Source organism: Stegostoma tigrinum, chromosome 2, assembly GCF_030684315.1.
Source record: "Stegostoma tigrinum isolate sSteTig4 chromosome 2, sSteTig4.hap1, whole genome shotgun sequence".
Taxonomy (NCBI): domain Eukaryota; kingdom Metazoa; phylum Chordata; class Chondrichthyes; order Orectolobiformes; family Stegostomatidae; genus Stegostoma; species Stegostoma tigrinum.
This window is the reverse complement of record NC_081355.1, coordinates 158,126,593-158,154,041: the sequence shown is the minus strand read 5'-3', so window position 1 is coordinate 158,154,041 and position 27,449 is coordinate 158,126,593. Positions and strand designations below refer to the sequence as shown.

At 41.2% G+C, this 27,449-nt stretch overlaps 1 protein-coding gene across 2 annotated transcripts in view; it reads left to right on the top strand.

Annotated features, from left to right (window-relative positions):
- Positions 1-12,348: 12,348 nt before the first annotated feature.
- LOC125448839 (zinc transporter ZIP4) overlaps positions 12,349-27,449 on the top strand; it is a 63,810-nt gene continuing 48,709 nt past the window's right edge. The window contains exons 1-2 of one of the 2 annotated variants that reach the window (XM_048524414.2): positions 12,349-12,682; positions 26,934-27,227. In XM_048524414.2, coding sequence (XP_048380371.2) covers positions 12,464-12,682; positions 26,934-27,227 — 513 coding nt within the window. In that variant the 5' untranslated portion in view covers positions 12,349-12,463. The remainder of the gene's footprint in view (positions 12,683-26,933; positions 27,228-27,449) is intronic. The other variant, XM_048524415.2, reaches the window with a different exon arrangement.

The window sequence follows — 27,449 nt, the reverse complement described above, 5'->3', positions numbered from 1 at the left end:
TCACAATATTCTAAATGTCGCCTGACCAGAGCCTTATACAGTCTCAGCAGTACATCTCCACACTTGTATTCTAGGTTTCTTGAAATATATACTAACATTGTATTTGCCTTCCTAACTGCCAAATGAACCTACATGTTAACCCTTAAGAGAATTCTGAATTAGAAATCCCAAGTCCATTTAGAGTCAGAGTTGTACAGTATGGATGCAGACTCTTTGGCCCAATTTTGTCCACGCCAACCAGATATCCTAAATAAATCTCGTCCCACTTGCCAGCATTTGGCCCATATCTTCTCTAAACCCTTCCTAATCATATTCCTATCGAGATGCCTTTTAAATGTTGTAATTGTACCAGCCTCTAACACTTCTTCTGGCAGCTCATTCTATACATGCACAAGCCTGTGCGTTAAAAAGTTTCCCCTTATGTCCCTTTTAACTCTTTCCCATCTCACCTTAAACCTATGCCCTCTAGTTTTGGACTCCCCCCATCCTGTGGAAAAGACCTTGGCTATTCATTACCTTGTGATGTTATAAACCTCTATAAGGTCACTCCCTCAGCCTTCGACACTCCTGGGGAAAATAGCCGCAGCCCATTCCTATGGCTCAAACCCTCCAAGCCCAGCAACATCCTTGTAAATATTTTCCTAAACATTTCAAGATTCACAATATCCTTTTGCACACAGTATTCCAAGAGAGCCCTAAACAATAACCTGTAGAGCCACAACATTACCTCCTAACCCCTGTACTCAATGCACTGACTAATAAAGAAAAGCATAGCAAATGCCTTCTTCAGTGTCCATCTACGTGTGAGTCCACTTTCAAGGAATTATGAACCAGTACTCCCTAGGACTTTACCACAAAGTCCGGCCCTATTTGCCTTTCTAAAATGCAGCACCTCACGCTCCTTGGCCCATTTGATCAAGGTCCCATTGTGCAATGAGGTACCCTTCATCGCTGTCCACTACACCTCCAATTTTGGTGTCACCTGCAAACTTACTAATCATACTTCCTGTGTTCACATCCAAGTCATTTATATAAATGACAAAAAGCAGCGGGCCCAGCACCAATCCTTCAGGCACAGCACAGGTCACAGGCCTCCAGTCTGAAAAGCATCCCTTCACCACCATCCTTTGTTTTCTACCTTTGAGCCAGTTCTGTATCCAAATGGCTAGTTCTCCCTGTACTCCATGTGATCTAACCTTGCTAACCATTCTACCATGTGGAATGTTGTCCAATGTCTTACTGAGGTCCATACAGATCACGTCCACCATTCTGGCCTCATTGGTCTTCTTTGTTACTTCTTCAAAAAACTCGATCAAATTGGTGAGACATGATTTCCCATGCACAAAGTCATACTGACTATCCCTGATCAGTCCTTGCCTTTCCAAATACACGTAAATCCTGTCCTTCAGGATTTCTGCCAACAACGTTCCCACCACTGATGTCAGGCTCACTGGTCTACAGTTCGTTTGTCTTACAGATTTCAGAAGTCTTTCCCTATTTAGAAGATATTCTACGTCTCTATTCTTCCTACCAAAGTACATAATGTCATATTCTCCCAGATTGTATTCCATCTACTTCGTTTCCCACTCTCCGAGTCTGTCCAAGTCTCGCTTCCTAACACTGTGTTCCTCCATCTATCTTTGTCATGTGCAGACGTAGCAACAATGCCCTCACTCCTTCATCCAGAATGTTAATTTATAATTATCATAGAACACTGCAACTTCACTAGTCACCAGCTGCCAAAAGACCCCTTTATCTCTACTCTCTGCTTCTGCCAGTCAGCTAATGGACGTACGTGGAATAGTGTAGGTTAGATGGGCTTGAGATCGGTATGACAGGTCGGCACAACATCGAGGGCCGAAGGGCCTGTACTGTGCTGTAATGTTCTAATCTTCTATACATGCCAGTACCTTGTTCCTAACACCACTGGCTCTTATCTTATTTACCAGCCTCCTTTGTGGCACTTTGTCAAAGGCCTTCTGTAGAACCAAATAGATCACTTCCACTGGTTCTTCTTTGTCTAACTTGCTTCTTACCTCCTCAAAGGATTCTAACAGACTTTTAAGGCACAGCCTCCCCTTGACATTACCACACTGACTCCTTATCTCCTCAGCTATCTCCTTCAGAATTGTAGCAGGTACAACTACAATACTTAAATGACATTTTGACAAGTACACAGATATGAAATGTTTAGAGGGATATGGGCCAAACACAAGCAAATGAGACTAGTTCATTTTAGGGAACATGGCTGGCATGGATGAGTTGGGTGGAAGGGCTTATTTCCACGCTATAAATCTCTATGATTCTGGAGAGTAGTCCTCGTGGTCTAGGTGATATATCCTGCTTCAGACCTTTCAGATTTCCTAGCACCTTCTCCTCAATGATGACTTTGACACTCACTTCTGCCCCCTGACTCTCTTGACGTTCTGATATGCTGCTGGTGTCTTCCACTGTGAAAACTGATGCCAAGTAATGAGTTGATTCCTCCACCATTTCTTTGCTCCCCATTACTATTTCTCAAGCTTAATTTTCCAGGGTCTAATATCCACTCTTGCCTCTCTATTACTTGTTATATTTCTAAAACAAATACTCCTGTAATCATCTTTGCTATTACAGGTAAGGGATTCTACAGGTAATGAAAAATAATCTATTTTTTGTTAGTGTGGGAGTCGAGGAAACAAAATTTTAAAACTAGAGCTAAGTTATCTATGTGTGAGATTATGACACTTTTCAGAGTGTGATGGAAATCTATTAATCTCTCTTGCAATTTCTGTAATATTTCCAGGATTGATGGTTGATTTTCTTTTATAAGATAAAGGTATCAATGAGGTATAGATCAGCTGTGATATAATTGAATGGCCAAACATATTTAATGTTCTCGATGTCTGTCTTTTATTTTACTCATTCAGAAGATGTGAGCTTCACTAGGCCAGCATTTACTGCCCAGATTTAGTTGCCCTTGAGAGGGTGGTGGTGAGCTGTCTCCTTGAATGCTGCAATCCATTTGGTGTGGCTACACCCACTGTGCTGTTAGGGTTGGAGTTCCAGGACTTCAATCCAATGACCTTGAAGGAACAACAATATATTTCCAAGTCACGACAGCGAGGGGCTTGGAAGCGAACTTGCAGGTGGTGGTGTTCCCTTATAACTGCCCTTGTTCTTCTACATGGTGATAAAGATGGATTTGGAAGGTATGGCTAAGGAGCTTCGGCAAATTTCTGCAATGCACCTTGTAAATTACACACTGTTGTTACTGAGCTTCAGTGATAGATGGAGGGAATATTGTGGATGTGGTGCCAATCAAGTGGGCTGCTTTATCCTAGATGATGTCAAGCTGCTTGAGTGATGCTGAAGCTGCAAACCATCCAGGTGAGTTGTGGTGGAAACCATCACACACCTCTGACATGTGCCTTGTATTTGGTGGACAGACTTTCAGGAATCGGGGTATGTGTTACTTGCTCCAGGATTCCTAGCCTCTGATCTATTCTTATTTATGACCAGTCAGTTCAATTTCTGATTAATGGTAAAACCCAAGATGTTAATAATGTGGGATTCAGCAATGATCAAGCTACTGAAAATCACTCAGAAATGGGTAATGTCTCTTCTACTGGAAGAACAGAATATCTTTATGTTATCCTCCAAGCCACTCACCATCCTAGTTTGGAAATATATCACCATTCCTTCACTGTTTCTGAGTCAAAATCACTTCCAAACAACATAGTCAGCACATAAGAGCATAAGACACAGGAGTGGAAGTAAGGCCATTCGGCCCATCAAGTCCACTCAGCCATTTAAATCATGGCTGATGGGCATTTCAACTCCACTTCCCTGCACTCTCCCCGTAGCCCTTGATTCCTTGCGGGATCAAGAATTTATCAATCTCTGCCTTGAAGGCATTTAACGTCCTGGCCTCCTGCATTCCGTGGCAATGAATTACACAGGCCCACCACTCTCTAGCTGAAGAAATGTCTCCTCATTCCTGTTTTAAATTTACCCCATCTAATTCTAAAGCTATGGCCACGGGTCCTAGTCTCCGCCCCCCCCCCCCCCCCAACGGAAACAACTTCCCAGCGTCCACCCTTTCTAAGCCATACATTATCTTGTAAGTTTCTATTAGACCTCCCCTCAACCTTCTGAATTCTAATGAATACAATCCCAGGATCCTTAGCCGTTCATCATATGTTCCATTCCAGGGATCATCTGTGTGAATCTCTGCTGGACACGCTCTAGTGCCAGTATGTCCTTCCTGAGGGATGGGGCTCAAAATTGGACACAGTATTCCAAATGGGGCCTAACTCAAGCTTTATAAAGTCTTAGAAGAACATCACTGCTTTTTTATTCCAACCCTCTTGAGATAAACGACAACATTACATTCACTTTCTTAATCACGGACTCTACCTGCAAGTTAACTTTTAGAGAATCCTGCCAATACTCTACAACTCACCACTATCTTCTCAAGACCTGTGAGGGATGGGAATTGAATTCTGACCTATCTAACAAAGTCCAATCTCAATGAGACCATAATATGTAGAAGCTGAAGTAGAATGTTTAGCTTATTCTTGGATTAATTTTTAAACATTCACAGATCCTGAATAATGTGTGTTATGATCCAGACTGTTGGCCTGAGGCAGGTAAAATCCTAGAGTGAAATCCAGCCTCTATGGTGGTTGGTCTTTGAACATATTCATAAGAGCACTTTTAAGAAAAGAGCATCAAAGCTCCCTGAAGGGGAAATAAAACAAATAATTTTACACTAAATCAGAATTTTGTGAAATGGTTTTGTTACAAGTAACATATTTAAAGATTCAACCGTTTCATCTTTACAACAGCCTTACTGATACTCAAGCCTCAGTGAAGGGTCACCCTGCTTTCACTTTAAAGTTCCTTGATCAGAGAGCACAGCTGTACTTGTTTTTTTCCCAGGATACTTCTGCATTTGCTCAATGCTATCTTCTTAATCTTAATGTCTCTTCATGTGACTCTTAAACAAACTGAGACAGCTCATTTACTACTTGATGTGTATTCCTTAAACTCATGTTTTCAACAAACCTTTAGGATGGCACCTTAAAATCTTTGGTTTTGGAGCATTTCTCTTCTAACTTCTCAGTCACTCAGGGCTTCTTTGCTCCTGCCCTTACTGTCATGGACACTGCCAAAGTGAACTGCTGCCAGTACCTGCCATTGCTCTCGGACTGACCTGCTTCATGCTTTGAAATAAATGTGCACACTTGTCAACAGAATCACAGAATTGTTGCAGTGTACAAGGAAGCCATTTTGCCCATTGTGTCTGTACCTGCTCTCTGAGCATTTTAACTTTGTTCCAATCTCCTGCCTTTTCTCTGAAATCCTCCACAAATTTCTATCTAAATAATCATTACAATGAGATCTAGGTGTTCTTGTACATCAGTCAATGAAAGCAAGCATGCAAGTACAGCAGGCAGTGAAGAAAGCTAATAGCATGCTGGCCTTCATAACAACAGGAATTGAGTATAGGAGCAAAGAGGTCCTTCTGCAGCTGTACAGGGCCCTGGTGAGACTGCACCTGGAATATTGTGTGCAGTTTTGGTCTCCAAATTTGAGGAAGGACATTCTTGCTATTGAGGGAGTACAGCGTAGGTTCACGAGGTCAATTCCCAGAATGGCAGGGCTATCATATGTTGAAAGATTGGAGCGACTGGGCTTGTATACACTTGAGTTTAGAAGGATGAGAAGGGATCTGATTGAGGCGTATAAGATTATTAAGGGATTGGACACTCTGGAGGCAGGAAACATGTTTCCACTGATGGGTGAGTCCAGAACCAGAGGACACAGTTTAAAAACAAGGGGTAGGCCGTTTAGAACAGAATTGAGGAAAAACTTCTTCACCCAGAGAGTGATGGATATATAGAATGCTCTGCCCCAGAAGGCAGTGGAGGCAACTCTCTGGATACTTTCAAGAAAGAGATAGATAGAGCTCTTAAAGATGGTGGAATCAAGGGTTATGGGGATAAGGCAGGAACAGGATATTGACTGTGGATGATCAGCCATGATCATAATGAATGGTGGTGCTGGCTCGAAGGGCGAATGGCCTACTCCAGCACCTATTGTGTATTGAATGCCCTCTTGATTGACTCGATTGAACTTGCCTCAGTGCATTTTGTTCTGTTTTCCTTTCTAAAAGGTAACCTATTTCTCTGTCTCCGTGTCATCGGATACCTTGTTGCTAGACAATAATCCAAATACTTTTCCTCCCACCACCCATGTCTTCTAAGTCACTGAACTATTCACCACAAAAGTTTTTAAAGAACTTATGTTAAGTGTAAGCAAAGTTCCAGATATCTGCAGGGCACTCAAAATACATTCCAAAGTTAGACTAAAATTTCTTTCTGAACACAAACAATTTAGAAATGTTGTTCAGGGAGGTGATGGCCTAATGGTATTATCGCTGGACTGTTAATACAGAGAACCAGATAACATTCTGGGAACCCAGGTTTGAATCTCGCCATGGCAGATGGTGGGATTTGAATTGAAAAAAAAAATGGAGTTAAGAATCTAATGATCGCGAATCCATTGCCAATTGCTGGGGAAGAAACCATCTGGTTCACTACTATCCTTTAGGGAAGGAAACTGGCATCCATGTGACTCCAGGCCCACAGCAATGTGGTTGGCTTTGAACTGCCCACTGGGCAATAAATGCTCCCTAGCCAACGATGCTCTTAATGATTTTTTTTTAAAAAGCTAGATATTAAAGCAAACTTACAGCTACTCATGGTTCTCATAACTTTAGAATCAAAATTTCCAATTAATAATAATGTTACAAAACCACCAGCCCAGCTCGTCCCCTTCCCCCACTGCATCCCAAAACCATCCCAGCCTGTCTCCGCTTCCCTAACCTGTTCTTCCTCTCACCCATCCCTTTCTCCCACCTCAAGCCACACCTCCATTTCCTACCTACCACCTCATCCCACATCCTTGACCTGTCCATCTTCCCTGGACTGACCTATCCCCTCCCTACCTATACGCTCCTCTCTACCTATCTTCTTTTCTCTCCATCTTCGGTCCACCTCCCCCTCTCTCTCTATTTATTCCAGAACCCTCTCCCCCTCCCCCTCTCTGATGAAGGGTCTAGGCCCAAAACATCAGCTTTTGTGCTCCTGAGATGCTGCTTGGCCTGCTGTGTTCATCCAGCTCCACACTTTGTTATCTTGGATTCTCCAGCATCTGCAGTTCCCATTATCACTGATAGAATAATCGCATGTTTTTCAGGCAGCCAGGAACACCAAACTTATTGCAGCATTTTGCATCTGAGTTGTGCAAAAACAGGCCAAGGCCAAGTTCTGAAACCTGGCTTATATGAATTTTATTGTCACGTGTGTTTTCCAGTGGGGAAAAAAAGTGAAAAACCTTTCCCACTGTTGCAGAAATCCATTGCCATTTTGAATAGTTTAAAAATGAGAATAAAAAAGATCTAGCTTAAAGAGAGTCCATCAGTCCCGAGTCTGCTCATCATCAATGACACCTTCTCTGCCATCCCTCCTCTTTGTTGCTGGCAGTGCCAAACCCAAACAACGAAGAAGTCGTTGATCTTCGGGCACCAAATTTCACTGCTGGGCCTACCTCACTGACATTCCCTCCAACAATATAGCACCATTTGATTCCGATGCCAGGTCCCGCGCTCGTCCCAGAAAAGCAAGTAGAGACTACTCGCTAAGTCACGAGTCCCGCAGTGGGCCCACTTGCGTCCATGCTGGGATTCCTCGCTGCCTCTGGTGCCATCCAAGCTCAGGACAAGAGGTAAGTAAAGGAAAGGAAAAGAGGAACAAACAAGAAAGGAGAGAAAAAGAAAATAGGTCGGAGTGGATGAGCCCTGGCTCAGGAGCCCTACTCCACCACCATCTTGATGATGTCACATGAGCAAATGGTCTCTGCATAAGGATAAAAGTATAGCATTGGGCCATTGGCTGGGGGAAATAAGACAATAAGATGTAAAAGCAGACATAGGCCTATCAGTCCATCAAGACTGCTATACCATTCAATCAGATGATGGCTGTCCAGCTAATCTTCAACCCATTTTCCTGCTATTGCCCATAACTTTGATTTCCTTAAAGATGAAAAATCTATTTCAGCCTCGAATATACTTAATAACCCAGCCTCAACAGCCCTCCACAGTAGAGAACAGATTTACCATCCCCTGAGAAGATAAATTCCTTCTTATCTCTGTTTTAAATGTGTGACACTTACTCTGAGTTTATAGCCTGTGGTCCCAGACTGTCTCATGAGGGGAAATAACCTTTCCTGGTCAAGCCTCAACAATCTTATATATTTCAGTAAGGTCACCTCTCATTCTTCTATATAAATACAGGTCCGACCTACTCAACCTCTCTTCACAAGACAGCCTCTCCATTCCTGGTATCAGCCTTGTGAATCTTTTCTGAACTGCATCCAACAGCAGTATATCATTCTTTAAACAAGGAGCTCAAACTTTTGTATCTTCTATAATTTTAGCAAACACCCCTCCGTTTATGAGGTAACAAGGTGTAGAGCTGGATGAACACAGCAGGCCAAGCAGCATCGTAGGAGCAGGAAGGCTGACATTTCGGGCCTAGACCCCTCAAAATTTTTCGGATGAAGGGTCTAGGCCTGAAACATCAACCTTCCAGCTCCTATGATGCTGCTTGGCCTGCTGTGTTCATCCAGCTCTACACCTTGTTATCCCAGATTCTCCAGCATCTGTAGTTCCTATTACCCCTACTTTTTACATTCTATTTTCTATGAAATAAAAGCCAACATTCCATTTGCCTTCCCTAATACCTGCTGAACTTGGATGCTAGCTTTTTATGATTTATGGATGAAGACTCCCAAATCGTTATGTTTTGTAGATTTCTGCAGTTTTTATTACCATTTAAATAATATTCAGCTCCTCTACTCTTGTCAAAGTGCTTCATATTTACCCACAATATATTCCATCTGCTAACATTTTGCCTTCTTGCTCAGCACCACCTTCTCAAGAGCAACGAAGTATAGATAATAAATTCTGGCCAGACGGTCATGCCTATTTCATGACTGAATTAAAAAAAAAACTTGCTTAACCTGTCTTTATTCTCATTTAAGCTTAGCACAGTTGTTTCCAACTCAGGTTTCTATCTCTCAAGCTGGTTACTAAGTTCCACTATGTTAAACAACAAATAATTAATGTTCATCAACCAGGTTTTTTGTGATTTTTGTGTGAATGTTGTTTGTAGATGACAGCAGGCTATATGTTGTCACTCAGTGTGGTAGCATAGGATAGTCATAGAATTGCTGGGCAATGAGAAACAATTGTTATGGGAAGTAAGCAAGAGAAATTGGAAATTACTGTGCCTACTGATAATTTTATTCAACCTGTCTGCGTGCCTTACAACACATCTTGGGAATCGGTGTGCCTCGAACCTGGCTCGGAGGTAGGGACACTACTAGTGACCACAAGAGCACCCTTGCTGTGTCTATATTCAGGTGCAGAACACCCGTTGTCTCTCACACTCTCAGAATATCTGTAGCATGTTTGAAACCATTAAGTTTCTTGAATGTCCATGTACTAATGTTGGTTTCATCATCTTAATGAAAAAAATGAGTGCTGCTGAGCTGAGCTGTGCTTGATACGCTCTGCTTAGTTTTTATTTTTGGTTCTTTATATGCTCAAACAAGTTGTTAGGAAGGAGGATGTGCTAGAAATTTTGAAAAACATGAGGATAGATAAGTCTCCTGGGCCAGACGGGATATACCCAAGGTTATAACAGGGAGGGAGGGAAGAGATGGCTGTCCCTTTGGCAATGATCTTTGCATCCTCCCTGTCCACTGGAGTAGTGTGCCAGAAGATTGGAGGGTGGTAAATGTCACTCCCTTGTTCAAGAAATGGAATCAGGATAATCCTGGAAATTACAGACCTGTCAGTCTGTCTTGTGTGATGGGCAAATTATTGGAGAGGATTCTGAGACTTAGTATTTCTGATTATTTGGGGGAAAAAAAACAGTTTGATTAGAAATAGTCAGCATGGCTTTGTGAGGGGCAGGTCATGCCTCACAAGCCTTGTTGAATTCTTTGAGGATTTGACAAAACACATTGAAGGTAGAGCAGTGGATGTGGTGTATATGGATTTTAGCAAGACATTCGATAAAGTTCCACATGGTAGGCTCATTCAGAAAGTAAGGAGGCATGGGATTCAGGGAAATTTGGCTGTCTGGATACAAAACTGGCTGTTCAAAGGGTGGTAATAGATAGAAATTACTCAGCCTGGAGCTTGGTGACCAGTGGTGTTCTGATCTTTATAAATGACTTGGATGGGGAAATGGAAGGGTGGGTTACTAAGTTTGCTGATGACACGAAGGTTGGTGGAGTTGTGGACAGTGCGGGGGGCTGTTGTAGGTTGCTGTGGCACATTGACAGGATGCAGAGCTGGGCAAAGAAGTGACAGATGAAACTCAACCTGGAAAAATATGAAGTGATTCATTTTGGAAGGTCAAATTTGAATGCAGAATACAGGGTTAATGGCAGGATTCTTGGCAGTGTGGAGGAACAACGTTCTTGGGGTGCACGTCCATAGATCCCTCAAAGTTGCTACCCAAGTTGATAGGGTAAAGAAGGCGTATGATATGTTGGCTTTCATTGGTAGGGGAATTGAGTTTAAAAGCCGTGAGGTTATGCTGCAACTCTATAAGATTAAACCTTGGAATATTGTGTTCAGTTCCGGTCACCTCATTACAGGAAGGATGTGGAAGCTTTAGAGAGGGTGCAGAGGGGATTTACCAGGATGCTGCCTGGACTGGAGGGCAGGTCTTATGAGGAAAGGATGAGGGAGCTAGGGCTTTTTTCATTGGAGCAAAGAAGGATGAGAAGTGACTTGATAGAGGTTTACAAGGTGATGAGAGGCACAGATAGTGTGGATAGTCAGAGGCTTTTTCCTAGGGCAGAAATGACTGTCACGAGGGGGCATAACTTTAAGGTGATTGGAGGGAAGGCATAGGGGAGATGCCAGAGGTAGGTTCTTCACACAGAGTGTTGGGCATGTGGAAAATGCTGTCGGCAGTGGTATTAGAGTCTGATCGTTTAGAGACTTCTAACTGTCTCTTGGATAGGTACACAGAGGATAGTAAAATGTCCGATATGCTGGGTAGATTGATCTTAATAGGATTATAGGTTGGCACAACATCGTGTTCTATGTTCTTTTGTTCCCTTCACAAACAGTCCTTAAAGCAACTGTTAGAAACTGCCAAACATAGTTAATTGTGGAGTGAGGGAGAATGCAATTTCTCCAACATCTGTAGCACTATAGTTCCTGTTCACTCATGTTCATTGAGACTCCAGTTCTCCATTTCCCTCTCCTTTATTCTCAGAATCTGCCAGAAGATTCCTTCCAGTGTGTTAGCTGACCCAAACTATGTGCATGGTATATCTGCATCGGGGGGCCTGGCAGGCTTTCACAGTGGTTCAATTCCAAATGAGCCTTGGGCCTCTGGCATATTCTGAGGGTTATCCGGCCAGAGGATGCACCGAAATCAACTTCCATTCCAATTCCTTCAGATAAGGAATGGAAAAATTTGAATGCAAAGGGGTAAAGAGATGTTTCGTTTTCTTCCAACAATGTATGTTACTGTCATTGTAGAAATTCACATATTGTTTTTTAAATATAAATAAAAATGAGCAAGCTTATACTCACCTAAAAGGTTAAGCCATCTTTCCTTTTTAGAAGGGGCCAATATATTTATCTGTATTTCTGGTACTTTATGTTTTTAAAATTAAAAAATACCAAAAATGATTTTTTTAAAAAAGCCGCCATGGACATAAGCTGAGAAGCTGGCGGTATAGAAATTGGAACAAATCTAAAAACTAAAGTAAAATAATTTGGTGAAAGGTTAAATTTAATAAGCAACGATGAAGCCAAGAAAAATAATTAAATCTGGGAAGAAGGGAGTGGAAGGTTGTTTTTCAATGTCAGGATAAAGTATTGATTTTCACCTTTCTAAAGTCACAGTAACATTTTGTTTACTTTCAATAACTTATTAAAGGGAAGCCAGGTGACTTGGAGAGTACATAGGTGCAGGAAGTAGAGCAAAGTTTTACTCAGAATGGGTATGCACATATTATAAAATCTGTTAAAGGAATTTTTTCTTGAAATAATTATTAATAGAATTGAAATGTCCAAGGTAAAGTGAATATGTTTGCTTTGATCGTCCAAATAGTTGGTATCATTATTAACGTAAGATCTGCAGTTCTGGGAGTTTCCTTCTAATGTAATGGCTGACATCATTAACATCTTCCAGCCAATCAAGAGTCAAGGAGGTGGGTATTGGAGAGGGTGAACATTTGCCACAAGGTTAGCTATAAAACTCATCAACTTTAAATTGCAGCCATTTGAATATCTTTGTATAGAAGTATTCAAGGCTTTCCTGAATAAGCTGTTGTGTGAAGGAACTGAAAGTTCATCTCCCTTTTAATTGTTCACTGCATCATGTTTAGGCTGTTTCTGCTGCTCTCTGTGATTTTGGCTGCTCTAAAGCAGGCAGCTTCGCAGGGAAATGGATCTCTTTTCATCTCTAAACAAGAAGTCTTCAGGAGAGTGGTGGATCTCCTAGTCCCAGGAGAAGACATTTTGAGCGAGATGGCTGTCACCACTTTAATACATATCTTAGGGAACCGTGTGCAGTGTTCTGAGGTGTCGTGTGAAGAGGTAATTGCAAGGCTTTCTGATTATTACATTTAGGGAACAAACTCCACTGCAGACTGTTGGTGCCATCTGAAGGTGATTTTAAGCAGTAACTCATTTTGCTGGATCATTTTATATTGCAACATATTATAGGCACCAGTAGGATAATCAAACTGTGTGGTATTTTATAAAAATGAGTTAAGATAATGCAACTTTAAATTTCTGTCTTTAAGTTTATATATATATATATATATGTAAATGCAATGGAATATCGTCTCTGTTAGAAAAGTTTATTTCTTCAAATTTGTGCATGTTCTATTGCCACTATTCAAAATGATCTTAGTTAATCAGCAAGTTGCCACCTTTTGTTAAGTTTATTTTTAAAAATAAAGGCAATGTATTATGTTTATCCATAACTGGAGGATATTTTTCACAGATCAGATGTAGACTAACATTTGAGAAATAACAGCATTGCACAAGAGGACATTTTAAAAAAATAACATGACAAAGAATTATGATTATTGCATTTTACTGAGAAAGAAATTTTGGTAACTTAATTTGAACAATGCAGTGGAAACAAATCCACTCATACCACAAAAATGCACTACTCACCACGTATCAACTAGAAAGATGACTGGGGGTCAACAGAAAATCAAGAAATATTATGGCAGGGAGAACTTCTGTAGGCTAAAGAAAGGCAAGGAACTATCACACAGCTCTGGGAGATCTGAGTAAAGGAAAAGAACAAACATGTAAAGCCACCTAGGAGCAGTGAACGATCAAGAAAAGAGTGATAATAGTCTGAGTTGTAATGTAGAAAATACAACAGCCAAATTATACAGAGCAATTTCCCTCAAACAACAATATTTAAATAAGCGTCTAAACTGTTTCCAGCGATATTCCTTGAGGGAAAATATTGGCCATGACACCACGGAAAGGTCCCCTTCTTGGCTTCGAAATAGTGCTATCAGTTCTCTGACATCCAGCTCTCAATAGAGAGATGGGGTTTCTGTTTTGATATTGCATCTCCAAAAGTGCAGCACTCTCTCAGTATTACGCTAGAGCTCAGGCTTGATTTTTGTGCTTAAACCTTGAATCCGAAATTTTGTGATTCAGAAGCAAATGTGCTATCTGAGCCATGATCGACAGTGAAATATCCTCAAGGGTATTCAAAAATTTAATTTATTTTTCAGATATAGTTCAAAGTTAGAATATACTTTGTTTGCAATAAGTCAGGATGATCAGCCAAAATCATGGAAGCCTTCAGAAATCTGTCAAGAACATAACTGGGTGTTTAAACAGCAATTAAAAATACTGAAAACAAACCACACGAACAATCTGTTTGTGATTATTTCCACGGCTAAAGTTACTGGTTGCCTAGCATGGGAGAAAGGAAGGGAAGGGAAACTAATATCCCTCAGTTTACCATAATTCAATAGCCCTATTAACAAAACTCGTTGAGTAAAGGTTAGAATGTATTAACATTCCACAGATGAAGCTAGTAACAGTGACTTCGTAATTACCCTTTACTCTCATGGGCAGTGAAAGACTTTTTTCTTTCTTAGATTAGCAACTGCTGTATTTATCAGATCCAATCTCCATTGTGACATTATTCTTTAGAGATTATAGAGTGTGAAAGGACCTCACAGGTTGTTTCCTATTCAATCTCGAAGTCTATGGTCAAATTATTGAAAATTATGGGGAAGTAGGGGTGAGGTGGATATTTGTTTATTTACCAATGATGGACCCTGTGTAATTTGGGGGTGAACTCGGGCCTGGATGGGAACATGGTGGGCAAGGTACCTGACCGATATTATGTGCCCCACCTGGGTGTGTTGTAATATCCAGCCTAAGTAAGAAGGCTTTTATGCTGCTCTGGCCCATCTTGTTTCTAAATATTGCTGGTATTTTATGCACGAACAGACTTGTCTAGGTCTAACCTGCCCTAACCTGTCAATTCCCTTCCTTATTTTGAAATGCAAAGGAAACAAATCAAACTACAAATGGTTATTTCCTCATAACTGAAATTGTTGGTATTTGTAATTATCCTTTCTTGCGTCCTTTCATGTCAAACTAATTTGTTTAACCATGAGTTGTGTTTATATGGCACCTTTAAGCATAATGACATGTCACCATTGACCAGAACCTTAACTGAACTAGCCATGTCATAACCAGGTCGGACTGGAAACTTCTGACTTTATCTTATTTATTCTCTTTTGGGAGGTGGACATCACCAAAACTTGTCCGATATTTCACAGGACAATATTTTCATTTATTCACAGGACAATATTTTCAGTTATTCATAGGACATGGGCATCACTGGATAACCCAGCATTTATTACCCATATATAATTGCCCAGCAGGCAGTTAAGAGTTAACTACATTTCTATGGGACAGAAGTCACATGTAGGCTAGACCACATAGGTTGGCTCATTTCCGTCCCTGAAGGACAATAGTGAAGCAGTTATGATAATCAACAGTGGTTACGTAACACAGACTCTTATATGGGCCTGAACAACAATGGGCTATGGCGAAAAAAAACACGAGTTTTCTTTAAATTTTTGAATTGAGTTGTCTTCTAGCGCGCTGTATAATGAGAAACTTGGGAGAATTCAATACGAAGTCAGGCAAGGCCTTTTCTCAACATCAGGAGCAACTTGTTGCATTGACAAACAGCATTTCGGGGTGGACGTAGGGGGAGAATCGAGACAAGATTTTTTTTAAGAGAGCATGAATTGCCTATTAATGGTGATTATTTCTTGTCAGTTTCATTCACTGCAAATCTTGCCTCATTAATGCGCAGATTTCTATTCTACCACCTGTTGCTTACACCTCTGGACTTGGGCACCCAGCATCACCATTTCAGTGTATGCTCCATGGCACGTGCCACAGCTGCTGACTCAGACTGACTTCCGAACTCTGCAAACTCAGCAGTTAACAAGGCTTCTTTGGACAACAGCATAAGAAAACTCTCACTCGGCCTTATTGAGAGAAACCCTCTATCCCTCTATGTAACTCAATAGAAGTGACTCTTTGTCAAAAACACGTATGATTCAGCGTGATGACTTCAACGCTGGCATGTTGAGATTTTAACCATTGTCCCCAGAGCTTTAGCACGGAGCGTTGGATTACTTATGGAATGACATTACCTCCTCCCCTTTGAGGGTCAATTATATTGCTGTGCAACTGATGTCATGCCAGATTTCCTTCATGAAAGGACATTAGTGAAGATCAATATTTCTGGGACTAGCTTTCAAATGCAGATTTTATTCACTGAAATTAACTTCCATCAGCTGCCATGGTGGGCTTTGAATTCAGGTCCCCAGAGCATTAATCAAGGCCACATGAGCACTAGTCCAATGACATCATTATGATCACCCTCTACTTCCCAAAGCCTGACCCACCTGTGTGGCCCAAGTTAGGAGTGTGACAGAATACTTCCACTAGTCTGGAAGACTGCAATTCTAACAGCACTCAAAGCTCAACACCATCCAAGACAAAGGAGCCTTCACTGGCTGTACCATTTACAAAATTCTCTGCAGCAATTCACAAGGCTTATTTGGCAGCACCTTCGAAACCCATGACCTCTACCAACTAGAAGGAAATGTGGGAGCAAGTATTTGGGAATGCCGGCTCCTTCATGTTCCCCTCTGAGTAACAAAACAACCTGACTTTGAACAATTTCTAATGTTCCATCACTTCAAAATGCTGGAATGCCCTTGTTAACTGCACTGCAGGTGTACAGTGTCTGCACTGGATGGACTGAAATTGTCATAAAGTTGGCTCGCCATCATATTCTCAAGGACAGTAAATGCTTACCTATTGTCAGTAATCCTATTGCTATGGTCCTATTGCCCCAACACATAAACAAATGAACAGAGACTGTTGACTTCTGAGTCATCAAATACATACAGCTTTTCTTTATCTTGGTGTCAATCTTTGACCTATTAAGCAACTGTGAATTGGCACTTTTTTAAAATGCTTTATAGAAATACAGAAATTATTGATGAATCTCCCCAAGGGGTTGACATGAAAAATAAAAATACTGTGCATGGCTCTAATAATAGTCTATAACATCTCTGGCTATGGGGAGCTGATAGCCGAGTGGCATTGTTGCTGGACTGTTGTCCCAGATAATGTCCAGGGATCTGGGTTCAAATCCCACCATGGCAGATGGTGGAGTTTGAATTGAACAAAAATATCCAGAAGTGAGAGTTTCATGATGATCATAAGCTGGCTATCAGGGGAAAACCCCATCCTAGTATCCTTTAGGGAAGGAAACTGCCATCCTTACCTGGTCTGGCCTACATGTGACTTCAGACTGACAACAATGTGGCTGATTTTTGAACTGCCCTCTGAGCAATTAGTGATAGGCAATAATGCTGCTTCATAAGCAACACCCTCATCCTGTCAATGAATAAAGAAAAAGAAATCCTTAATTTTTCATATTTTCTGTATAAGTTGACACTAATATTTGGACAAAAGGCCTGAAGTCTTTCAGCTGAGAACCCACTTGTCACTCTTCCCCCTCTGTTTTGTTGCTTCCCTAACCAGCATCATCACCTGCACCATCCTGCCGAATTTTCCCACTCCTCAATTTCCTGCTCAGCTCTCTCAATTGTCACCTTTCCTACCCCTTGACTCTCCCACCACTGTTTTTGTGACTCTCTCCCATTTTTAACCTTCTTGCCCAATACTCCCAATTGCCAGACCCATGCCTGAGTTCTCCACTCTACTTCCATGGCTGACTCTCCCACTTGCTCCTTTCATACTTGAATTTGCCACTTGCACTCTGCTCTCTGACTTTCCTGCATGCTGATTCTATGCTCAACTCTCCCATTAGCCACCTCCCTGTCTATTCATCCCTTCTCTGCCCAATTTTCCCATCTGCAGGCTTCCAAAATGCTGGGTAATTCAAAAAAGAAGAAAAAAGGCTTGAATACATTCATTTTGTTTGCAGTGAGTAGATCACTGTATGAATTTTTCTAGTTTCTGGCACTTTTTAAATGAACCATCTTATGGGCTTGACTAATTATCTTAAATTAGTTTAGCTATTAGTGTTCTCAGTATAGTTCAGCAAGTGCTGCTCAATCACAGAATTACATCTAACAGCAAGGATTTTGTTTGTGTTTAGTGAGCATGGGCTGGTTCACCATGAACTTCTTCCTACCTTCTGCCACAGTGCTGGCTATTACAAACAACTGCAAGCACATACTAAGATAATAAAATGTGAGGCTGGATGAACACAGCAGGCCAAGCAGCGTCTCAGGAGCACAAAAGCTGACGTTTCGGGCCTGGACCCTTCATCAGAGAGCTCTGATGAAGGTCCAGGCCCGAAAAGTCAGCTTTTGTGCTCCTGAGACGCTGCTTGGCCTGCTGTGTTCATCCAGCCTCACATTTTATTATCTTGGAATTCTCCAGCATCTGCAGTTCCCATTATCTCTGCAAGAACATACTGTTTGAATTGATCAGCCAATCACTTGGATGTAGCTGGCTCCCATCTGCAAAGACAGAAAGCAGAGAATTGAGTGTGAGATTTAGACTGTAGAAGAGAGAGGACAACGTTTATGGAGAGTGACTGTGAGGCTTTGGCATCAGGAGGGCACAGCAATGAACAGTGAATGCCATTGTTGGCTGTTAGGAAGAGACATGCCTGAAGGGAAAAGAATGAAAAGGTGTGTTAGTCTGAGAAGTGATGTGCAAGAACATGTCGTGAAAGTAGTTGTGTGGAAACTGGCACCTCAGTTATTATCAGAGATAACCTGCAAACACAGGAAGTGCTACACATGCCCCACGCCTCCTCCCTCACCCCCATCCCAGGCCCCAAGATGACTTTCCACATCAAGCAGATGTTCACCTGCACATCTGCCAATGTGGTATATTGCATCCACTGTATCCGTTGTGGCCTCCTCTACATCGGGGAAACCAAGCGGAGGCTTGGGGACTGCTTTGCAGAACACCTCCGCTCGGTTCGCAATAAACAACTGCACCTCCCAGTCGCGAACCATTTTAACTCCCCCTCCCATTCCTCAGACGACATGTCCATCATGGGCCTCCTGCAGTGCCACAACAATGCCACCCGAAGGCTGCAGGAACAGCAACTCATATTCCGCCTGGGAACCCTGCAGCCCAAAGGTATCAATGTGGACTTCACCAGCTTCAAAATCTCCCCTCCCCCTACTGCATTCCAAAGCCAGCCCAGCTCATCCCTGCGTCGCTAACCTGTTCTTCCTCTCACCTATCGCCTCCTCCCACCTCAAGCCACACCTCCATTTCCTACCTACTAACCTCATCCCACCTCCTTGACCTGTCAGTCCTCCCTGGACTGACCTATCCCCTCCCTACCTCCTCACCTATACTCTCCTCTCCACCTATCTTCTTCTATATCCATCTTTGGTCCGCCTCCCCCTCTCTCCCTATTTATTTCAGAATCCTCTCCCCATCTCCCTTTTCTGATGAAGGGCCTAGGCCCGAAACGTCAGCTTCTGTGCTCCTTAGATGCTGCTTGGCCTGCTGTGTTCATCCAACTCTGCACTTTGTTACCTCAATTATTATGCTGTTTCCCCCCGTCCTATCCTCCTCAGGTCCTTAGGGCTGTTAGTGCACTGTCTCAAATTGGAAGGGCATCATTCCTGGTACGAGAGATAATAGGAACTGCAGATGCTGGAGAATTCAAGATAACAAGGTATAGAGCCGGATGAACACAGCAGGCCAAGCAGCATCTTAGGATCAGGAAGTCCGACGCTTTGGGCCGAGACCCGCAACGTCAGCCTTCCTGATCCTATGATGCTGTTGGACCTGTTGTATTCCTGGTACTAGTTTCTTTTGTAATTTCAGTCTCAGCACTGAAATTCACATACAATGTTACTCAATTGTGTAGTAGTCAGAACCTGTGCCAAACCAATCAAAATTCTAGGTTTTGATCATCCAGCCAGTGAAATGTACTTTGATGTGAAACAGCTGCTTATATTTCATTGTACAGTTCCTTTTGTTTTTACACTGAATAGAATGGTATAAATATTTGAGATTTTCTGACAACCTCTACAAAGTGTAAACTAAAATATTTAAAAGTAGGAGTTTGAATTCTTAGGGAATGTTAAGATTAGTATGGATGATAGTCCAGCATATGTTCTCTCCTGGAGGGTCTCAGACAAGTTGTTGGAATAGCTGGAACCATTCATGCACCTACAACTTTCTGAGTACCAATTATGCTGTGTGTGAAACTCCTAAGATCTGTTTTTTAAACTTTTTATAGTCATTTGCTTTGATTGCAAAAATATTAATTGCTTTGGTGTGTTAACATTTGGGTCTTTGCAGTAATGTCAAAGGTAATATAGGTTGAAACATCAGACACCGCAAACAGGGTGATTGTTACCTAAGCATCTATGAGAAGACAATATAAAAATATAGCACTCCTGTCATAGGGAGCAAGGTCTGCTTAGTTGAATTGCTGCTAGGCCATAGAGTATAGTTGTGCAATAACCAGAAGTTGTAATGCATTGGTCAAAGTTGTAAATTTTGTTTCAGGATCCAGAAAATATTATAAAATGTGCATGCTTACTTTGTTCTCCTATTTTTCCCATGTAATTGGTTCTTTGATTAGATTCCAACTTGTACCTCACTCCTAAAGTATCATGGTTCAGATGAGATATATGCATATGTTGTATATATTACAATCTGAACGCCTTACAGCTGGCAACTGAACTCCAAGTAACTCTTATCTGATAAAATTATATTTGAACTGGAGCCAAACATTCATAAGAATCTGGCAAGCTGCAAACTTCTCGTCAATAAAAAATTAATGTCTACTAAAAGTACTGGAAGTACTCTACTGGCGAGATGTATCATGGACAGAAATGTTAATTACTGAGACGAGGTGGGATTAGGTGCAAAATGGGAGTCAAATCCTGAAAAGTGACATCGTCAGGAACCTGACATGATTGTTTTTCTTTTATTTTTTTCATGGGATTTCGGAATTGCTGGCAAGATTAATTGTTGTTGCCCACCCCTAACTACCCTTGAATTGAGTGACTTGCTAGGCCTGTTAAGAGACAGCCACATTGCTGTAGGTCTGGAGTCACATATAGGCCAGAGCGGATGGAAGGGAAAATTTCCTTCAATAAAGGACTCTAATGAACTAGATGGATTTTAATGACAACAGAAGATTGTTTAATGGTCATTGAGAGTAGCTTTAAATTCCAGATTTTATTACATGAATTTAAATTTCACCAGCTCCCATGGTGGGATTTGAACCCATGCTCCCAGAAGAATCAGCCTGCAGCAAAAGATCTTGCAAACTCTCTTGGGTTTAACCTGGAATTCAACCCATATTCCCATTTTAATTGTTTGCAGATTTCCTGAGCTGTGTGTAACTCAGCAATGTCAGTGAAATTCTGGGAGCCCTTTAAACAATGAAACTGATTACTTGCAGTTGTGGTTAGGTAACAGGCAACTGATCCCAGAAATTAACCTGAAACTACTTCTGTCCAACTTGCAAGTCAATTCATCGTCTTGAATGTCATTCACATGGATTTGCACTCTCTATTGTCAACCTTCCCTGTGGTTTGAGATCAGTTTCTGCAGGTTCAGCTAGCTCTTCTGATGAGAACATGAGGATAAAGACAGCAATGAGAGCAGGAGGGGCAACACACTGGCTGAATTTTTGAGCCCAACCCCTCTGTGTTGTGGAGGAACCTGACGAGAAGGCAATTGTGATCAGAAGTCTTCAACATGGGACTTACATGCAGCTGCCTTGAGCAGTGCCTCTAACAGCTCAGGTTTTAGAAGGTTTTTATGTCATTGCTAACCTCTGCAGCCTTCTTGAACAAGTTCTTTTACCAAGGAGATTCATATTGCCAGTGACTGTCAAGGTAGCTATCACAGGAAGATCCATCAATGTAGTCCACCCTTCTCCCATGCTCCTCCTACAGTTCTTTGCCTCTATCTGGAATACTGACCTCTCTTCTGCAAAGATAGAGAGCAGAGAATTTGAGTGTGGGAAACAGACTGTGTCGAGACGAAACTAGGATAACATTTGTGGAGAGTGACTGTGAGGTGTGGGCATGAGAGGGCACAACAAAGACAGTAAGACCCAGTGGTGGCTGTTCAGATAGGGATCTGCATGGAGGGAAAGGAATGAGTAGAGTTCTACTGCGTCAGTCTGATGGGTGTTGTACAAGAGTGTGTCGTGAATGTAGTTGTCTGAAAGTTGCCTGAAATCTATACACTGCTCCCCTTTTCCCTCCTCAGGTCTTTAGGGCTCTAACTGCACCATCTCAAACTGGACAGGCATCTCTTCTGGTCGATGTTTCTTTGGTTGTTTCAATTTTAGCCTTTTCCTTTCATTATTAGAAAACCTCTTTTCATTCCAATCTCTCAAACCCCACTGCAGAATCTCTAGAGAAGAGTATAAGAATTAAGAAATGAGATACTAGCAACTCAATCTCCTTTTCATTTTTTGTGTTTGCTAAAGTCACAAGTATCAATGCACTGTTCCAACCAACCTGACCTTTGCTTGGGTTCCCTTAACTAGAAATCTGTCCTGCTGGGTCCTGTTTGCCCTTTCTTATTTATGAAAAACCCAGAAGGGGGATGCTAATATTGTGACTTACATATTGAACCATAGCAAAGCTTGCTAACATGGTTGTTGGCAGGCAGAAGGCCTTTGTCATCAACAATTGGTTACCATTCCACAGAACAGTTAGCTAAAACTGCTGTCAGCCACATCTCCCAGACACACCCCCGGCTCCAGTTTATTTGTAGTTACCCCCCGACTCTGGTTGAACGTCAGTGTAAATAGCACCAACAATGAATGTCAGGTAACTTGATTCTAAAGAATGCAGTAATCCTTTTAATAATCTGGTTTTTTAAACAATACCTTTCGCAATTCAGTCTATAATCATATATGGTCTTTACAGTGTAAAATCATTGAAATCTCGAACACAAGTTGCACTGCAGAAATTCACCAAAGATCATTAGTCAGCACGTTCCAAATACATAACCACTTCCATCGAAGACAACGGCAGCAGATATATGGGAACACCACCAACTTTAAGATCCCCTCCAAGCCACTCACTATCCTGACTTGGAAATATATTGCTATTCCCTCAGTGCTGCTGGCTCAAAATCTTGAATTCACCCCCTAATGGCATTGTGGGTCAACTCAGAGCAGGTGGACTGCAGCGGTTCAAGAAGGCAGCTCATTACCACCTTCTCAAGGGCAACTAGGGACAGGCAATAAATGCTGGCCGGCCAGCCAGCGATGCCCACGTTCCACAAAATAAATAAATAAATTAGAAAAAAAATTTGTGATTTGTAATAAAATATGTTCTGGGAGTGGAAAGCAACACAGCGACGGGGAAAGAACAGGGGAATTAGACTAATTGCATAGCTCTTTTCAGAGACCTGACACAGGCACAATGGCTCCTTCTTCTGGCCTATTTCTGTAGCTAATTCATACACTTTGTATGTGTTACACTGATTATGCTTAAAAACCCTTCTGTAGTGATTGTAATAAGGTCAGCCAGGTATACCTCATAGGGTGTGATTTCCCTGACTAGTGCTGTTAACCTTGTCCAATCAGGGAACGTTAGCTTACAGATATAAAGAGGAATGTCAGAGGTTCTGTTCACTCATAGTCTTATAGCACAGAAAAAGAACTTTTGGTCCAACGAGTACATGCTGACTATAATCCCAAACTAAACCAGTCCCACCTGCCTGCCTTTGGCCAATATCCCCCCAAACATTTCTTATTGATGTACTTATCCAAATGTCTTTTAAACGTTGTAACTGTGCCTGCATCCACCAGTTTGGAAGTTCATTCCACATACGAACAACTGTCTGTGTAAAACAAATCACATGTCTTTTTTAAAATCTTTCTGCTCTCACCTTAAAAATATGCCTCCTAATCTTGAAATCCCTCACCCTAGGGGGGATTGTGGCATTGTGGTTCAACCCACATTTAGTGGACTTCAGCTGTTCAAGAAGGCAGCTCACCCTGACCTTCTCTAGGGTAACTAGGGCTGGGCAATAAATGCTAGCCAGCAACGCCCACATACCACAAAATAATAAATAAATAAATAAATTAGAAAAAACAATTGTGATCTGTAATGAACTATGTTCTGGGAGTGGAAAACAACAGCGCTATGGGGAAAGAACAAAGGAATTGGACTAATTGTATTGTTCTTTCAGAGAGCTGACACAAGCACAATGGCTGCCATTCTACATCCATGATTTTATGAAAATATTGCTCTGAGAAAACTGGGCCAGTGTCAAGTACAATGCACATGTAAATAAAGGGTGTCTTGGCACTGGGATACTGACCTCTATGGAGTTAGTTCAGTCTCTACCAGTTTTCAGTTTTTATGTTGATTGAGGTGTGACTTTTAGTGAAAGGAATGCAGCAAAGGTTTTACGTTTATGGCATCTATGTTGTTGTCAAGGTACGTTTTGAGTATCTATGCAAATGACACTGAATAGGCTGAAGAACAATACAGCACAGGAACAGGCCCATTGGCCATCCCAGCCTGCACTGACACATTTTGCCCTTCTGTACTAAAACTGTCTTCACTTGTAGGATCCAAGTCCCTTTGTTCGCTTACTATTCATGTATTCGTTCAGAGCATTCGTGTCAGAGGCAGACTGGGGTGGAAATGTTCTTACTAGTTATAAAGTTAAATTGACCTGTTTGTGTAATTACATGTCACGTATTTTTCAATGTGCTATTTCTTGCTGATGTCAGAGCCAAGCCTTACTGGAATTCTTGCTTGTTAATGGCACACACCTTTTTATTCTTTTGCAAGTTGGCCGTAAAATTTCAAACAATTAATAGTCATGTTATATTATGAAAGCCTACAGAACTTGCTGAGCGATTTTACCTCACTTTGTAAGCTGCTTTGTACCGTTGACAAGATGCCATAAACCTCCCTGTTATTTGTAAGAACTTGCTAAATTTGGAAATTGATTACCACTAAACTCACCCCAAAGTCTGCGAATTGATAGCAAAATTACATTGTTAACTATGCGACAATGGAAAAGGAAACATTTAAATTGTTCAAAGTCATTGCAGGCTATAGTTAACTGTTGTTAGAAATGTCAAAACTGTTATATTTAAAATGCTTATTTTATTTCTTTGTTTTTCTTTCAGTCTTTTTATTTGGGCTCCCTTGATTCAATAGTTCTTTGACTTTTCATTTCTCTTTCTGTATCTGACTCTCTTTAATTCATTCTTCCCTACTGTTCCTGGTTCGCTGAATTTTCCTAAATTTGAGGTTGGTCCCACCATTTTCTTGTGATCTTCACCATGCCATCGCCAATTTGCAATTTTAACATAAAACATTTTTGAGCTGATTGGCACAAAAATGTTTGACCTAATGGTGCATGACATGGGGTGCTACATTCCAGCAATTTCCAGGGCACCTGGTTTTATTTGTTCTGTTTATTTTTACTTGGGTGTGGAATTCAGGCATTACTGGTAAGGCTAGTATTTGTTGCCTATCCTGAGCTGCTTTCTTTAATAGAATCAAGTTGATAGTTCACTTCAAAGGGCAGTCAATTAAACTGTTGTGGGCTTTCTCCTAACAATATCCTTGCACCAGACAAGTTTACACAACAATCCAGTAGTTTGCAATCAACATTATTTAAACTAGCTTTCTTCAAATTTAAATATTTATATTTTTAAAAATTATTTGAATTTAAATCGCCCAGATCTTGTGTTGGGCAGATCAGCTATGATCTTATTGAATGGCAGAGTATACATGATGGACTGAATGGCCTACTTCTGCTCCTATGTCTAATGGTCTTTTGTGTCTTTGGCTCATTAGTCCAGGCCCGTATGATAATCATTAAGCTTTCAAACTCATTAAATTTCACTGAATCAAGATCAGACTTGTGATCTGTGTTGTTTAAGAGAATAAAACCAAAATTTGAATTTGTCAGCTGCTAGTAACAATATGGCAAGAGCAGCACTGGGGTACTACAGGCTCCCTGAGCAGTTGAATAATTGATAAAGGTTTAAGCCTATTCCATTTGTTTGCAAAGAATGATGTGTGCGTATGTGAATATTGTGTAGAGTCTTAACAGCCCAGAAACAGGCATTCAGATGAACGTGACCTCTCCCTGCACTCATTCCATTTTGCCAAACCAATATAACCCATTATTCCTTCCTCACCTTCTTACTGACTCTCCCGGTAAATGTATCTATTTAATTTTTTTTTAAATTCAGTCATGGTATGTGTGCTTTATTAGCTAGGCCAGCATTTATTGCCCATCCTAATTGCCTAGAGGTTAGTTAAGAGTTAACCATGTTGCTGTGGATCTGGAATCAAATATAGGCCAGATCAGGTAAGGACTACAGTTTCCTTCCCTAATGGACATTAGTGAAACAGATGACTTTTTTCCCCTCCCCCTGACAATTTACAACATGGTCATTAATTCCAGGTTTTTATTGAATTCAAATTTCAGCATTTTGCTCTGGCAGGATTTGAACCTGGGTCCCAGAACATTACTTGGGTCTCAGGATTCATCATCTAATGATAATACCACTAGGCCATCAATGTAATACTGAGTACCTATCTCACATGGACTGCAACAGTTCAAGAAGATAGTTAAGTGAGCCTGGAGACACATCAGGGGCATTCCACTCCGTCAGTTATGTATCTTCTGCTCAAGGTTGATTATCCCCTCTCCTGGTTGTGTGGGGAAAATGTAGGCTGACTGGAAAATTTCAGCTGATCTCCTTAATCCTTGCTCAACAAAGTTTTTTTTTAAATGCGTCTAACTGGCCAATGTTGGCTGGCCTCATGATTTTCAGACCACAAAAGTTACCGTTTCCAATTTTGGGGTTGAAACTTTCAGGCCTAAGGAAGAGTAGTGGCTAGATGATACAGTCTTTGGCTTATGCACACTTCTGAATTCATCCTATCTACTGTATTAACAATGACTTTCACACAAATACTTTATATGAGTTAATGACCATTAAAATGATGCACAGAAGAATTCTTACCCTCTTGATTAACATGTGTGTAAATCTGCACACGTACGAACACATACGTAAAATTGATCAAAACACACACACACATGTATAAACATGCACAGATATATAAATTTACATACGAATATCACACAGACAAACACAATAAATATATACAATATATGCCGTAGACATAAATGTGAACACACAAGCTCCATGGTAAATGGCAGTATCTTTTTCAATAAGAAACTTTAAGTTTTCTACTGCTTATTCACAAATCTCTTCATTCTCTTTTCCCCTAAATAGTGTTTCACAGTAGGTGACTTTTTTGAACTTGCCAAGAAGAACAGGAGTGAAACCAAATCACTGACGTTGTTTGACTTTTTCCAAGTTACTCCCGGATTGCTACTTTTCCTGAACAACCCACAGAAAGAATGCAAGGTCATACAGTCTGGAATGTGGGACAAAGCAACACTGGCTTTCTCAGAGAAGCTAATGATGAAAATTAACATCAGCCAAATCCTTGACCCCACCCATCACCAAGTAGAAGAGGTACTGGTGGCAATACAGAAGAACTATCTGACAGTGGCCAAAGGTCAGGTAAGTAGGGATTGGCACTTTGGCACCTTGTATCTGTCCTTTTTTCAATAATACATCAGTTAAAGTCCACATAACCTTGAACACTATACCACATATAAAATCATTAACATGACTGCACTTTCTGTGAACCAACTTAGAATCTTAAATGATTGATTATTGAAGCAGCCAATAAAGCGTAAAGATAAATTCAGGAGATCAATGTGATGTAAATTGATTCAAGAT